At 32.0% G+C, this 16,736-nt stretch overlaps 1 protein-coding gene across 1 annotated transcript; it reads right to left on the bottom strand.

Annotated features, from left to right (window-relative positions):
• Positions 1–361: 361 nt before the first annotated feature.
• Positions 362–14,662, bottom strand: LOC126740774 (dynein axonemal intermediate chain 7-like). Its single transcript, XM_050446940.1, has 27 exons — positions 14,402–14,662; positions 13,973–14,272; positions 13,802–13,902; positions 13,446–13,742; positions 13,257–13,393; positions 13,151–13,201; positions 13,026–13,076; positions 12,873–12,972; positions 12,674–12,821; positions 11,710–11,790; positions 11,546–11,595; positions 11,359–11,453; positions 11,128–11,308; positions 10,939–11,079; positions 10,818–10,892; positions 10,570–10,769; positions 10,345–10,511; positions 10,084–10,287; positions 6,360–6,470; positions 6,140–6,304; positions 5,900–6,080; positions 5,634–5,849; positions 5,426–5,579; positions 5,309–5,369; positions 770–930; positions 609–710; positions 362–520 (listed from the first exon to the last, which is right to left on the bottom strand). Exons 1-27 carry the CDS (start codon positions 14,514–14,516, stop codon positions 383–385), a joined length of 3,783 nt encoding a protein of 1,260 aa, XP_050302897.1. The 5' UTR covers positions 14,517–14,662; the 3' UTR covers positions 362–382.
• Between the last annotated feature and the right edge of the window lie 2,074 nt (positions 14,663–16,736).

Below are 16,736 nucleotides of genomic sequence, written 5' to 3'. Positions count from 1 at the left end.
GAGTAGTTACTCGTCAGTAGGGTTAAAATAATGTAGAGTTCTTAATAGCTTTTTTCAAGTATTGGCGCCTATCCGCCTTTTTTCAATTTGGAAGAGGAGGCATCCACATAAGACAGTATATAAGTAAAGATAAGCTCTATAAAGAAAAAAATTGACAACTTGATTGAATGTGAAAGGGTTTAAATCATATTATTGTCCAATGCCTCTTATTTTAACGCTTCCAAATATAAAGTTCTTTGCTAAACACTTCTGCGGACATGCGGAACACAATCAAGATGTTTACGATACATCATAAATAAAATTTATTTATTTTACCTTTTTTTAATTAAACGTAATTTCCGAATATAAATAAAACTTCATATTTACTGTTTGTGGAAATCCTTTATGAAAAACTTAATACCCGAATCGATATAAGGAATTGCGCCAAAGTGTATACATTTTGTTTATTGGTCTTACTGACTTTGTTTCTTACAAAAATGCCATTGGAGATCTTCATTAAATGGTAAAGGTCAGCACAAAACTGTAAGAAGATAATAACAGTAAAACGATATAATACGACAAAAATGTAAATCTTCTTGATATACTGGTGAACACAGAGTTATACCTACCTTCAAAGATTCCACGTCTTTGTCTGAAAACGCCGGGCTAACTTCAGTGCAGTCCACAAAAGCTGCTTTTAGTGGGGTGACGAGTAACATTTGGTGGTTTTTCTTTAAAAAATCAATACATTTTAATTTTTACACTATATTATTATATGCTCAATCATTACCTGTTTTCCTTTATCTGGCAAATATTGTCTCATCTGCAAGACAATTTGTCTTCTTCCAGCTTGCAAGTTCCACCTTGACCATGCGAAATTAAAACAGTTCGATATCTGTGCCATATTATAGTACAGATGTTGTTCCATGGCCCATTGTTTTTCACAACTCCCTAGCAATATAATATTTTTAATAACTTACATTATTGGTACACTTTTACGTTTCCAATCTATTAAAACAATTATTTAGTCAAATTAAAACGCAAATATCATTTCATTGAATGTGAAATACTTTTTCAAACAAAAGGGTGGATTATTTATTATAATTATTAAATAATTCATTACAAAATTTATAATTGCGTATTTGGGGAAAACTATCTTATGTCATGTCATAAAATTTATTGTTTTTTAGTTAATCAAAAGCAATATTTATAATTCTTGTAGCTGATGGAGGTAAATATAAAATATAAAAAATAATAATAAATCCTATAATAACGCAAAAACCATTTTACAGAAATATAACAACGAGGAAATTCACAGGAATATGGACTTCTTAGATATGTCATCTAGAACTTCTAAGACATTCCTGAGATATCCCTCACAGGAAAAGAAGGGTTGCCAAAATAGAGATCATTGGAATGTTCTACATCCTACATATACGATTAACTTCACCAATCTTCTGAATACAAAAAAAACTTGTTGAAAAAGGTTTACAACACAGAACACATGTTATCGAAACCAAACTTCACTATCTTCTAAGTTATATAATCTTATGCCGAATCATATAAAAGAAGTTAGATATATAAAAATAAAAGAGTTGATTTTAAAGTCGAAGAAAGAAAATAGTTTATTTTTTAGAAACTAACGATAAAACGATGTGTAAACAATGTATCAAAAATACAAGAAATATCAAGTCTGATTAAAAGAAACAACTATAAATCAAACCACAAAATTAACTATTTCACATAAATTATGACTTCTCTAAACAGTACCGACAAAGATCAAATTATAAAAGGTGTTAATATTTAACAATTTATCTTTTATATTTTTTTAGTTTTTATTGTACATGGGTAAACATATTACTATTATTTTACTCTACGTGAGTCTTGAATTGCATAATAAACAAACATATTTTTTCCACAATAAACTTTATTTTTATACTACATATATATTTGCGTTTAATTCTTTGTCAAAATCATTTTATGAAAACGCAATGTAAATATAAATTATCTCAAATTATATACAAATATGTATATATATTTCTTAGAGTATACCACTATTATACTCACTATTTACACCTTATAGAAATTTTTTAGTACTTGCTTACTCAATTAAAAATAGAATCAGCCAATATTTTATTTCATTTGAAATGAACAATTGGCAAAAGTCCCAAAAATAACTAAGAAGTTTTTCATTTTCTCAATTTATTTCGTAAATGTAGCCAATTATACCTGTTCTTTGATCTCTGGACTGTGAAACAAGGCGGAGAAACGAGAAGGATCGCTGAAAATGTTGGAACTTGTAATCGTTTGCTTAGCAACTTAGGCATTTTCGGCAATAGCGAATTGTATACTACCGATTTTAAAGACATTACCTACTGATCACGCAATTTCAGAATTTTATATAGGGAGTCACTTTCTGAAGAATAGCGTAGTTTTATCAATCGAAAAGAATATCCGGCTACAAATATTGAGATTATAAGTAGTATTATCTCTTTAGTGATGGTATCTGAGCATCATCTGATTATCTTCAACTGTCAATTTGACGCCAAAATCTATTAGTCAGAAAACAATTTCCTGATGACTTATACATGTGTAATGTATTACCTATAAACGGTCCTTTAGTTTTAGACAATAATGTACACGTAGCTTAAGTTGTAGCAAATGACGTCTGCCATGTCAATGTCTTGAGGTCATCCGAATCTCATAGAATTTTATAGAAGAGCTAGCAACATGTGTTTTTTTAAGATTTTACTTTGGTGCTTCCTCCCACGTTTGTTTTATTTCGCTATTTTATTTTATATCTGATAACTGATGTCAAGGTGGTGCCGATCCACCATTTTAAACTGTTACTGTAAACACATATACAGGGTGTCCCGAAATTACATCGCAATATTTTACCAGCCGCATCTTTGTCTAAAAATTAAAAAAAACTTCATATAGAGGCATCTTGAAAAGTGAATCGTTTTCATGTTTCAGGGTGTTTTATGATATAATTCCTATTGAAGATGGTTTTTTGTTAATATTTTCGAAACGCTTGGTCGTTATTTTTTGAAATTTTTATCGTATACTATTGTTATTGTCACTAACTGATTTTATATCACATCATTTTATGCTAAAATGTATACAACGTTGTTTAAAATTAGTGGTCAGCAAAGATAAAAATGTCATAACAGTAAAATATAGTAAAATGAAAAAGAACCAACCTTTTTATGTAAAAAACGTACTCTTGTCTTATTTCGCTAGAAGCCTCTGATTTCAAGAAATTTTTTTAAGTTTTAATTTTTTCAATTATTTACAATTTTGAAATAAAATTTTAAACAAAGAAAACAGCGTTTGATCTTAAAATTAAGTATTTGTAATAATCTTATATTATGTTTATACCTGATGATTTGTAACATACCTTTTAATTTTATTAACCGTGATCAAAAATACTTTATAAGTGTAGGTTGCAAAACATTTATGTCTGATTATTTCAAAAACGGACGCTCCTATCGAAATAAAAGAAGAGCACCTTTTTTATGTAAAAATGTGGGTTATTTTTAATATCACTATCCACATAATTAAAAAGTAACCAGAAAAAAGTTATGACATTTTTATCTTTGCTGACCACTAATTTTAATCGACTCTGTACACATTCTATCATAAAATGTTATAAAATCAGTTAGTAACAATAACAGTAGTATACGTTAAAAATTTCGAAAAATAACGTCAAGGCGTTTCGAAAATATTAACCCATTAGTGCATGAAGTAGGATGGAATAAGAAACACATAAGTTTTTTATTAAACATTTGTTTAGTGTACTTCAAATAAGCAGGCAAATGTGGAAAAAAAACTATAAATGTATACATTTGAAAAAAAGAACAGTATGCTCAAAATAACAAAATAAAAATTCTGAAAATATTCTGATAATCAACAAAAAATGTATTCTTTGATATGCCTATTTAGTGTGATAAGCCTTGAAACATATTTTGGGGTGTAAGCCCGCATTACATTTTACGCAAACAAAATTTGCCTTTTTTTGTAAAATGCACACCTTCTATCAGTCTTAGAATATTCCACCAAATGATTGATATTATCAAATCTATCTAACATCCAGCGATAAGGTTGGTCTTAGTTTCACTTTTACAGACTTTACGCCATATGAATGCAGCAAAGCTAGGGTTTTTTTTTTCGAAATATAACTAAAGAAGAACTTATTGGATCCTCAGGATGAATTATTCTCATAAGTAGCCACGCATTTACTATGAACACATCAAAAAGATAGGCAAAAATTGGCCACCACCATTTTCTTTGTCTTATTCGGGTCCTATAGATGGCAACCATTGTCTAATTTATCTACCCCACCCATCCCTCTATTATAATTACATATTATGCCTGGCTGTGGAACATTTACCTTAGATTTAGTTTCTCTGCAGTAACGTGGAGCTGTTTTGTTTGCAGATACGTCAAAATTTGAAGCAGCTGCTACAACTTTGTTCTCCTTCCATTGAACAACTACAACATCTTGACATGCAGACTTATGACAGAAGCCTCTTTTCTCAGTTTTCCATTCTTGCTTTGACCTTAGTGGGCTATTTTCTACTCGATTTTCACGAGGTGAGGTGGTGACAGAACATTTTCAAAATAAAATTAAACGTTTCCCTGTATATTATACAGATTGACGTGTTTTTGTTTAAGAAGTTATAAAGGGTGGGTCGTTTTGAAATGAAGGCACGGTATTTTTGCTGAAAACGAGGTAGCTGAATGATTTGGAATTGTTTAACTTTTTCCTACTTATTCTGTTAAGTATACAGGTGTTCTGCCCTTCGCAGAGATAAAAATAAAGGCGTATTTTTTTTATTCATTGTAATTATGAGTTTTTTGTATATTTTGCCAAATTTCTTATATTGCAGAGATGTGTCTTAAATAATAATTTTTTATTCCATTTATGATATAAAGAAAATATAAGAAAAATCAAACTGCATAAGTCAAATACAGCATTCGAGCATAACGTTTTCCCAGAAACCTTATTCGCAAAGTCGATGAAACATGTAACTTCCAATGGCTACAAACTGACTGGATATTATGGAATTGACAAAGAATATGCCGAAAAGATTAAGAGTGACACAGAGAGCCATGGAAAGCGCTATGTTGAGCATAGAGGTAATAGTTATAAATACGTCTTTTTATATTCATAAGACCTTATTGATCATGAAAATTACATCCAAAATCACACGTCCGATCAAAAATATAACGATTTTAAGTGACTCTATGCAAAAAATGCTGTTCACACCCACGATAAATAATATTCATATATATCAATCAAAAATTATGTATAAGACTTACCTACCCTCTACGTAACAAAATGCATCAAATTCAGGAAATATGTCTATTCCGGCTTCTTTCATCATCTAAAAAGGATTTTGATTAAAGCTAATAATAGGATCACCCTTAAGAAGTTGTTTACTCTTTTAAGCTTGTGAAGTTTCATATATTTTCCAACACAATCTTGTAAAGTCATATTAGGACTGTTTTGCAATTGAGTGATGGCAATCAGACCATTTTTAACATTAAATTCCAACATTAAGATTGCCGCAGTGAGTTGAACCGTTACAGATTCACTAGAATCAACCACAAATTTAAAACTTTTAAACATTGATCTCATGTTGACTTACTCAACCTCGGGCTTAATATCGTAAGCCTGAAAAGGCAGATTTGAATATCTATAGGCTGCCAAAGCATAAATTCCAAAAACACCGGTCCTGAAGCTTAACATGCATTTGTCTTCGTTATGTTTTACGTCATGGATTTCTTCGCTGGACCATCGTTTTTCTACATCGTCCCAACGGCATACTATTGGAAGTTCTAGGAAAATAACATGCTGTGGCCACCTAAAAACTTTCCATTTTTAATAACCCCTCTATTAAAACCAAAACCTTACTTAATATTAATCAAAATCAGTTTATCCAATTCTTCTTCCATTTTCTTTTGCTCTTCTTCCAATTCTTCTGGTAGTTTTCTCACGCTGGTATTTGACTCGCTGGGTTCTGGATCTGGCGGAGGTACGTATGGAGTGTATACAACTTTAAAAGGAAGAACCTCTAGTTTTTTTGGAAGGTATACTAAAAACGAAGAAAATATGTTGATGTTCATGTAAAAAAGTGCTTTTCAATACACTTACATCCTGTTATGGTCATATCCATAGTAATAAAATTTTGTGGCTGTGGAGGTTGGGCCAATAAATTAAGATGATAAACGCCCCCCAGTATAACGAATTTTCTTAAATTTATCACGTTCTCGGGTACTTCTATACGAAGCTGGTCTCTTGTACTATCATACAGTTGGTCTAATAAATTATAGATATTTTAAAAATATATTATTATGACATTGAACTTGGGTACCTTCTAGGGATATTGCAAATTCACTTGCAGTAGGATTAAGTTGTTTAAATGGTACAATTGGAATTTCTGGTTCCGTTTCGTCGGGTGCGATAATTTCACCTTCCACAGATTCTAAAATGGAATTTTTTAAAGTTAAAAAAAATTGTTTTAAAAGTATATGAGGAGGCCATAGGGCAGATGAACTAAATGAAGAAATTAAAATAATTACTAAAATATTGTAACTGGTCGCCATGTGTTGCTTACTTACCAAGGACTTCATTACAGCAAGCCCGCAGAAAGACGAAAATACAAAGAACCAAATATCAGCAAAAGCCAATGTGAGTTTCCAGTAGAAACTTTTTACTTTTTGAAAGACAAGAATAGCCAATAATGTGGCTGAAAGACAAATTAGAAAAATAAACTGAAAATCTGAAGATAAAATTTGATTATAAGGAGTAATAGTGAACTTTTGAAAAAACAATTATAGAAAAGCTATTGAAAAATAGAAATTTCCCTTTGAGGTGTTTCGTTTCATTTTCGATCTTGATAGCCTTAAAAAGTCTTTACGGTAATTGAACCACCAGTTAGAAGAAGGAAATGAATCCAAAAAATAGATTTTTGGGAAATCGCTAAAAACTATTTATTCCATCTCTTCTATTTTTTACTTATGTAATAATGAGATCTACTATAAAGTATAGTTTATTCAGGTTTATTAAGATTGAAAAAAACATTCATTGATTCTAGTTATCTAGAAATAATGATAAGAAAGTTTTGGATGTATTTCTTTCTTACAACTTATAATTTTTTTTAAGGAATGTATACAAAAAAAGACACAAAAATGTATGAAAAAACTTGTTTTGATTCAAGATAACTTATAAAAAATAATCAATTTAAATTCTTGAGTCTTGAGTCAAAAAATTGTTAAACTATCCTTCTTCCGCAATGGTTTCATCTGAGGCAGTAGTAGTTGGCCATGTAAGGATATTCTCATAAAATTGTTTTTTGTCTTCTGGAATATACTGAATGATTTTCTGAACGTCTTCCATCTTTTTCTGGTTAATTGGTATTTTTGCAGTGTATGCTCTGGCAGTAGGCAATGCAGAGGATGCAGGGTCACCCTATTTTTTTGACGAAGAAACCTATGTTTCAGCATGCCATCTATTTTTTCTGAAGCTGTTACGTAGTCTATGGGAGGAACAATACTCTAAATCTTTATATTTGGAGATCATAAATGTACAACTTTTTTCCACCGACCAACTTTTTTCTGTTACTGAAAATCCTCTTGTTTTAGCAGTAGAAATCATTATATTATACTCCTCTAGTACGTAATTCTTATATTTCCTTCTAATAAGTCTTTTTGCTGTTCCGAAATTTCGATCGCACTGTAAAAAGGAATGTCCATGCACAGGAAAGTACTGGTATATTTTATCGGATCGTCCAGTTGAATCCAATATGAGCATGAAGCGTATCAGGCTATTATTCCTGGTCTGACCGCCGCAAGCGTCACTGAACACGTAAAGTTCCTTAATAACGGGATCCTTATACTGGATTGTTTTCCAAAGTAGGCTGCAGACTTCATCAGGCCCTCTCTTCGCTACTCCTTCATGGTATGTGTAAAAGTCTGCACATAAAACATTTTCGGCACTAGTATTTTTGGAAGCGAAAGGTTTTGCATGTAGTCAAAAACAATAGCTCCGACATTTTCTTTTTCTCGACATAATGTCAACACTTCTTACTGTTTCATGTAAAACTTTTTAGCTCGTCTCAGATGCACCATTTGTTGGCGTTTTCATTCAACGTTGGAATTTTTATTTTAGCTTCAAGTTCTTCACAAGTTGAACAAACATCAATCTATAGTCTTCCAAATCTGTAGCCATGGTTATCATTATAGTATTTTCTAAAAAAATCGTACTTAACTGTATTCACATGTTCCGGATACATTTTGCAAAAGAGTTCGTGCATGATTTTCACATTAAGGTTGCCATCTAAATATTGAATGATCCTGGTGCTGTGGTGTGATTCTTTTAAGGAAAATTATCGAATGTGTTGATCGATCGCAAGATTCGCAAGACCTACATCGTTAGGTAAAATGTTGCCACGATTTAAATGAATACCACGGTGATCTACCGGTAACTTTCCTTCGGCAATGAGAGATGTCAATCGAAAAATTGCTATGCTTTTTATAGCATACAAGATCGGAAAAGCTTGCCTGCAAACCTCAACTCTCATAGAGTTTATTTAGACAAAATAACTAAAAGTGTTCCCACGCCTTTTGGGATTTTCTTTTTTGGATCGTGTTCGGACAACTTAAAAAAAGAAATAATTCCGGGATTTATTTCCTTCTTAAAACTCTCGCATATTATTTCACCCTTTAATATCTCTATTATTTATTTATATTCTACTTAGCGCTGATGGATGCGCCATGCTTTAAGAAGTTGAACAACTTCCGATAAAAAGTAGTTTCGCCATGTTTTAGCGTTTATTTCCTTCTTCTAACTGGTGGTTCAATTAGCGTTGGCTAGGAATGAATGTAACAAAAGTTACCAAAAAACGTTTTATATAAATATTTAAACTGACACACCTATATTTATTGTAAGATAATTGTCTTGTGCTCATTATTCTGATATAAGTGGATATAAGAGCTTTGAAAATTTATCTTTTTTCTTTTGAAGCTGCAATTCTAAGCAGTTACATAGAAAAATATTTGGTTACGATAATAGTTTATCGATAATTCCATCCTTTATAATAAAGGTACTGGAATTTTGTTCAAGGCTTAGAATTATTATAGCTTTATAAATAAATACAGATTTTATTTTAAGACTTGGAAAATGTCAGAAGAAAAGAGAAAAAAATTAAGAAACATATTTATTCACAATATGAATATGGTTTTTTAATTATGTTTTAATTACCGGTCTTTATTGGCAGGTAGGTTTTAAACAACTGGTATCTAGTAAGTCGGATATTGGAGCAGGTCTGGCCCGATAAAACTTAGTTTTTCTCCAGAAGGACATGGACTGATGGTAACTTGACATACTATTATTAGTTAGTTTGATGTAAGTTATACTATGTTATACTGTTAGTTTGAAAATAGGCAAATCATCAGAGAGTTTATTACTCTGTATACACCCTCATGTCAAAAACGCCAGACAGTAGAAAGACCTTATGACCTAAGCAAAAAGTAATCATAGTAGCTTAGATCTTAACAAGTTCTCAAAATTTAAATAAATATTAACACCAATAATTCAAAATCATATGAAAGCGTCAACTTAACCTAAAAATGCTCGAAAAACATTTAAAAAAGGGATCGTTTGGTAGATGCAGATTAGTTAAATGAAGTATTAGAACTAATTGCTGAGCAATAAACTTAAAGCATTACTTTTAATATTAGCAAGGGGCAATGAGGGTAGTATGCAAATAATGACAAATGCTGACCTTGAAAGTTTGATCTTGACAAAAGTTAATAAAATCTGAGATCAATAATTTTGAGTATAAGCTAAATAAGGGTCATCTAGTTTATATTTAGTACAAGTAATGAATTAGTTCTGGTAGAAATGTGCTTACTTAGCCTAAATCACAGTAATCAGAGCTTCCTCAACATTAAAGCAAGTTCTTCATCCAGAAGAACATCGGATGATGTCAACTATTTTTATTACATACCATTATGATCAAAAATGTCAAAATATATTAGAGCGTTCTATATAAAGCGTATGGTAAAAACTTTTAATGTACATTGTATTCCACTTACTAATACTAATTTTCTTTTCATCTTTAATCATGGGTTCTGTTTCTGGGGTACTCTTATTATCTTCTGCTATCTCTGATCCTAGTTGGACTTCTTCCTGGACTTCTAATTTTTCATCACGAGTACTACGTTTCGTTTCTTTATCCCTATTATCGTATTTATATTTTAGTTTGTATTGCCATTCCTTTTTGGTAATAGAAAATAAATCTGTAAGGACAATTTCATTTTGAGTTAATAAATTGATTTAGTTCATTGGAGTCGTACCCATGTGGTAATCGTCAGGCACAGGGGGCATATAAAAGTTCTCGTTTAGATCACTAAGATGGTCGTATTTCAGGTACATGGCTCTAAGGGCAGCATTTTCGCAATCGATTGTAAAAGGAAAAAGCACACTCACATCCATGAGTTTAAAAGTGACATCTATTCGAGGTCTTAAATTGCAGGTGAAGGTAAAGCAATGAAGTTTTTTTTTCAAGTCTTTTAACTTACTTTGGTGGTCTTCTAGGATTTGGTAACGGTATGGGCAACATAACCCTTAACCAAATACAAAGAGTCACAATGTCATCTTTAAAATTAAAATCTGCAGTAGGTATGTTAAGGCGATTTAGATTATGTTCAACATTACGTAGAAGCCTGTAAGTGGCGACATCTAAGCTTGAGGCTTGATAGTCTCTAAAGAGTTGCCGAACCTAAAAATTATATAATAAAAAAAGTTAGAAATGGTGTTTAAGACTTACCCATTTCCAGTTTTCAAGTTTACTAGAATCTTCTGGAGATACCGTATCAATCAACTCATCCAAGTCAGTTAGCAGCTAAAAATAAAATCATCATTTTAATATTTTTTAGCCTAATAAATACCTTAATTGCATCTGCTGTTCTGCTAGAAGCATCTTCAATACTCGTTTTATCCAGATCTATGCCCCACAAATGCAAGTAGGTGTTCATTTGGTCACACATTGCCGGATTAGGCAGTTTGCCACAAGCAATATATTTTTGCCACTAAAGTTAAAATGTTAAAATATTGTTATAAATAATTGCTTTGCTTACTTCTAATATTTCTTTTTCTTCTCTGATTGCCTCAACATTCGAATTAATGACTTCCGCTATCAGCAGGTAAGTGTCGTTTAATTGTTCCACTCGCAGGCCTTGCTCATATATTTCTCTTTTGTCCTTTTCTATTGCAGCCAACCTTTCTTCTTCTTTTTTTTTCTTGATTAATTCTTCTAATCTAAAATTACATGTATCATTAAATTCTTATAAAGGCTTAAAAAGATTTACCTTTTAGCTTGTGCCTCCTGTTCAGCTTTAGCTTTTTCAGCCATTTCTGCTGATATTTTCGCTTTATCCTTTTTTGATTGCTTTTTTTTCACCCCCTAAGATAAGAAAAATAAATTACATTTTCACTGACATGGGACAGGAATTCAAACAATGGGAAGATTTATGTTAACTACTATTTAATTAATACCTGATCTTCAGTTTCAGCAGCACTTTTTGCAAGTGTTTGTTCATCAATACCTGTAAATTTTGGTAAATGGGTATATCGGAGAACGTATTTGTAATAGAATGAAACGACTTAAATATATGTAATAAATTAAATATATAATAAATTAAAAGAGTTTTTAAATTCACCCAAAGCTCGTGCTGCCTTTTTTAGTTCATCAAGTTTCTTTTTTAGGTCCAGATCTTCGCCTAAGGCCAGTGATTTTTCAGCTAAAAGAAAAATGAATAATCATTAAAACTTTTTTATTTTTTGTTAATATTCCGAAAGTAACCCAATGCCATAGCAAATTTAAAAAAAAATATGCCTAAGGATACAATAAATTTAGTAGAAAAAAAGGAAAATATTTAAAAGAATCTAGAATCAAATTCTAAATTTTTGAAATGAAACGCTACAATGTCGAATACACCTTATAAGCTCTAATCTAATTAAATATTATTGTTGTTTTCCTTAATACCAAAATAATAGACCTGATAGACCATCATCCCGATACTGTTCAGCAGTTAGACGTCAACAAATATATACCAGATATTAAAAAAAGTTTAACGAATTAACCCCAGGAAGAAAAAATTAAAAAAAATGATTAGCTTAACCTTTTTTATATAATTTCAACAGCCTTTGAAGTACTTTTTCTCTTTAAACACTTCTGATGATATCATTATCATACGGATAAGACAGTCATTGACATTAATCGAGGAAACAAACCCAAATCAGTAGTCTCAGGAATGATGTGGAAGACTGACCATAGTACAAGTACCAAGAAGTTTTACTCAGTACCATCTTCCCTGTCTGTAAGATTTGATGGTGGTAAAAGAAGACTTAGACGAGTAGAACAGTGAAGGTATTTATATAGGGTACAGACAATACTCGGTGTTGAAACGGAGAAAACTAGAGGTATAATTTTTAGGAAAAGTAGGAACTGAATTATCATACATAATTAATTAGAATCACACAACAGAATATTATTGGACAATAGAAATAGATAGATAGAGCCGTTAAGAAACCACAATAATTGACAAAAAAATCATTAAGAAAACATGCCGAAGAAGTTAAAAATTAATTGAAGATTCAAGGAAATTGGTTGATTATTTTTACCTTTCTTTCGAGCTAATGCTTCAAGGCGAGCCGCTTTTTTTGCAGCCTTTTTCTCGGCTTTCAAAGCTTTTTTCTCTGCTTTTTTTTCTAGCTTTCTTTGCTCTTTTTCCTCTTCTGTAAGTTCTTCTTCTTCTGCTTTCTTTTTCCCCTACAATGTAATAAAAGTTGGATCAATGCATACATGATTGATGTACAATACCTTTTTTTTATCTTTTTTCTTTTTCCCTACTTCTTTTTCGTCTTTTTCAACAATAATCTCAGCTGTTTCTGTACTAATTTCTGAATAGGTCGCTGATAGTCTGAAGGTACCATATTTAAGTTTCATATGTTTATTTAAATGACGATAATTTACCTTGAAGAGCGTTTTCGATATATGTCAATTCCAGAGGACTCTTTTAATGAGCTATAATATTTATGAAAATGTATTAAATTGCTATAAATATAGTAGGGTTTAATTAGGTTTAAAATTAATAATACCTCGTCCTATGCTGAGTAATTCCTTTAAACGTTTCATCTTCATCCTTGTCTCTGTTGGTTATTAAGAAAATCCTGTTATATAAGAAATTTAATGATTATCTTATACCTTTTAGTAGATTTTAGTAGAGATCCAGTACTCTTTTGTACCGATTCCATAGACTTTTCTTTAGCAGTGAATGAAAAACTTTTGGTTCTATCAGAAACTAATTTGGAGTCTGTTTTATCAAGTTTTCTTCTAAGCATCTTTAATGGGAAAAAAAGGTGGCTTAAACCTAACGCTAAATGCAATACTTACATCACTTGACATCGATTTATCACCCTTAATTCCCTTTTTGCCTTTTTTTCCTTTTTTAGGCTCACCTTCTTCCGCCTCTATTTTCTCTATACTTTCATTGCTCTTTTTGGTCTTCGATTTTCCTTCTTGAGGCATCTCTCCGTCGGTTTCAGTTGCTGCATCTACTGCCTCAGCTTTTTCTGTTTTATCTTTTTTGCCTTTCTTTTTTGATTTTTTACCTTCGATGGGTGCTTCAACTCCTTCTTCCGGTGCTGCCATAACTTCAGCTGGTTGTTCTTTAAAAGTTGCAGTTTTGCCCTGAGTAAATTCTTTATCATATCTTCTTCTTATAGAATTTGTATATGCATTGTACCAACCTTTTTGCCCTTTTTTCCTTTCTTTTGTGGCTTCTCTTCATCTACTTCACCTTCTTCTGTGGTTTCATCAGCTTCACTATCTTCTTTTTTATCCTTTTTACCTAAAAATTATCGTTAATAGAACAATGTATTGTACATCCTTTTTTGTCCTCTCTTTTATATTTAACACACCTTTCTTGCCCTTGGCTTTTTTTCCTTTGTCTTCAGTTGGAACATCTTGAGTTATTTCAGGTTCAAATGTGATTTGTGGTTGTTCATCGGTAGTTTTGTCTGGTTCATTAATATTATCAGTATCGGCAGATGATCTAATATTATCTGCTGTTTCAGCTATAGGGACATTTTCAATGACTACACTTTTGCTTCTACTTCTGCGTTCTTGGGCATCAGCAGTAGAAGGCTCTTTAAGAATGCTTTTACTTTTTCTTAAGGATTTTCGAGATTCTATTTGGTGAACTTCGGTTGTTGCTTGCCCTATTACCCATTAATATAAGATAAATAAATAGTATAAAAAATCATGTTAAAAAAATAAATCATAAGACTGCTGAGGTAGCAGTGTTATATATTTTCATCTAAATAATATTTAATAATTACGTATACTACCTTCTGGGTTGGCTTGCTCAAGGTTAACATCACCTTCTTCAGGAATAGTTGGTAAGGGTTCAGCATTTTCCACAACTTTTTCGACTTTTCCTTTCTTGCCTCCCTTTTTCCCCATTATTAAATTAAATTGTTATGGCTTTTTAAAATATTGTTTAAAAAAATACAGAAAAATAAAAACAGAATTGGCATCTAACAGAGATTGACAAAATAATATTACAAACGTCATAGCTTTGACATACGCTATAATGGATTTGTTCATAATTATCAAAAATTTTGCAACTAGAGTTTGCAACAATTTAATTTTTGTTTAACTATTATCATTTACTTACCTGTTTGAACTACTTTTTTTCAAGGCTCCTCAAATATGACAAGAATTAAACATTATAAAAATATTAACTCACAAGTGTCAGATCCGGTCTGTGGGGGCCAAGATTTTTTATATCTGAAAATCCAACATCTGGTGTAATAAAATTTAACTGTGAATAGATCAGAACACTCAGGTGCACATTTACTATGCATTTTTCTTGTGAAATTAAACGTTTTGCTCTTCTTAGAGATTACCTTATTTAAAATTGAGTCATGAAAATCTTAATGTTACAAGAAGTAGCAATTACCAGGAAATTGTCATGAATTCTTGTTGAAATTTATTATTCTTATGTGGCGACAAATTTCAAGATTAGTCTTTTCTGTGATAAACTAAATTACGATGATTGTCTTGGTATTTCTAGATATAGAATAAATGTTTTCAAATAAATCCTGATTAAAAATTAAATATAACATTTCTGCAGATTTTGAATGCTTTTCCAACAAAGGCAATGCAATAACTCGTCAAATCACTAAATTATTTATTTCTTAGCTGTTGCTTCCTCTTCATAACGGCTGCGACTACATTAATATGTCTTCTTCTTCTTAGTCATATCTTCATTCCTGAAGAGTTGTGACGTCATGTCTATGAACACTGATGGGTCGATTGTCTCCACTGTTGTCGATCTTCTGCTACTCTTATATTTGTCTGCAAGGCTTGCCCTGTCATTTCTTTAAATTGGTCTAGCCACCGTGATGAAGATCTTGATCTTTTACCTTCTACTTTGCCCTGCACGATAAGTTTTTCTAGATTGTCTTGGTCTCTCCTGGTGATGTGTCCGAAGTAACCCAGAATGCGGCGTCGGCAGCTGGAGGACAATCGATCGGTGATTCCTAATTCGTTTAATATCGACACATTGGTCCGGTGTGCAGTCCAGGGTATGCGAAGCATCCTCCGCTAGCACCACATTTTAAAAGCATCTATTCGGTGCCTGTCGCTCGACTTTATTGTCCAGGATTCGGAACCATACGAAAATATCGAAATCAAACTTTCCATATCTTGGATAAGTTTGACATTGCTGTCCTCGCTAATGCTATCCGCCTTTTTATTTCTGTTTCACACCCTCCCTTGCTGTTTATTAGGGACCCTAAGTAGATGAATTCATCTACTACTTCAATTCTATTTTGCAGATTTCTTAACTGTATGGTGTTACTCCTGTCAATGACCATTAACTTGGACTTGTCTAGATTTATTTCGAGGCCTAGAGCTCGGCTTTCATTAGCAACCTGATTAATAAGTGTAACCATCTCATCTTCATCTCTTGTTACTAGGGTAGTGTCGTCCGCGTATCTGAGATTACATATCTTTCTACTATTGATTGACACACCTCCTTCAAAATTTTCCAGGGCTCGTCTCATTATGAATTCACCGTAGGCATTGAAGAGTCTCGGTGATAGGATACATCCTTGACGGACGCCTCTATGTACTTTGAAAATGTTTGATGTTTTATTGTCGAGACTAACTATGGCATTGTTATTTTCATATAGGTTGGTTATTAGAGATATGAAATGCGGAGGGACTCCCATTTCTTTCAATACGTTCCAGAGACTACTCCATCGAACACAGTCAAAAGCCTTTTTGTAATCTATAAAGCACAAGAGCATGGGGGTATTGAACTCCCAGGCTTTCTCGATTAATTGGCGGATGTTGAATATTTGGTCCCTAGTCCCTCTTCCTAGTACTTTTATGAGCTCAGCACGAACTCCGTCTGTTCCTGGGGATTTGTTTAGCTTTAGGTTTTTTATAGCTTCTTTAATTTCAGACATAAGAATATTGGGCTCCATTTCAAATTGTATATTTTCTTTCTGTTGTTCGATCGCTATTTTGGATTCTTCAGTGTATAATTTCTCACAATATTGTCTCCATCGTTCGATCACTTTTTCATCTTCCCATACTATCTTTCCGTTCTTGTCTTCAATTGTGAAAGTCTTTGGTTTGAATTTGCGTGTTATTTCCCCTGACTTTTTGATA

This window comes from Anthonomus grandis, chromosome 9 (assembly GCF_022605725.1).
Source record: "Anthonomus grandis grandis chromosome 9, icAntGran1.3, whole genome shotgun sequence".
Classification (NCBI taxonomy): domain Eukaryota; kingdom Metazoa; phylum Arthropoda; class Insecta; order Coleoptera; family Curculionidae; genus Anthonomus; species Anthonomus grandis.
Note: the sequence above shows the minus strand (reverse complement) of the source record. Positions and strands in the feature narration are given on the sequence as shown.

Excerpts from the sequence above, each read along its gene's own strand:
- LOC126740774 (XM_050446940.1), bottom strand. The coding sequence starts at position 14,516 with ATGGGGAAAAAGGGAGGCAAGAAAGGAAAAGTCGAAAAAGTTGTGGAA. Across the intron at positions 13,077-13,150 it reads ATTACTCAGCATAGGACGAG|CTCATTAAAAGAGTCCTCTG; the intron begins GTATTATTAATT and ends TAAATATTATAG. Across the intron at positions 11,791-12,673 it reads AGCATTAGCTCGAAAGAAAG|CTGAAAAATCACTGGCCTTA; the intron begins GTAAAAATAATC and ends TTTTTCTTTTAG.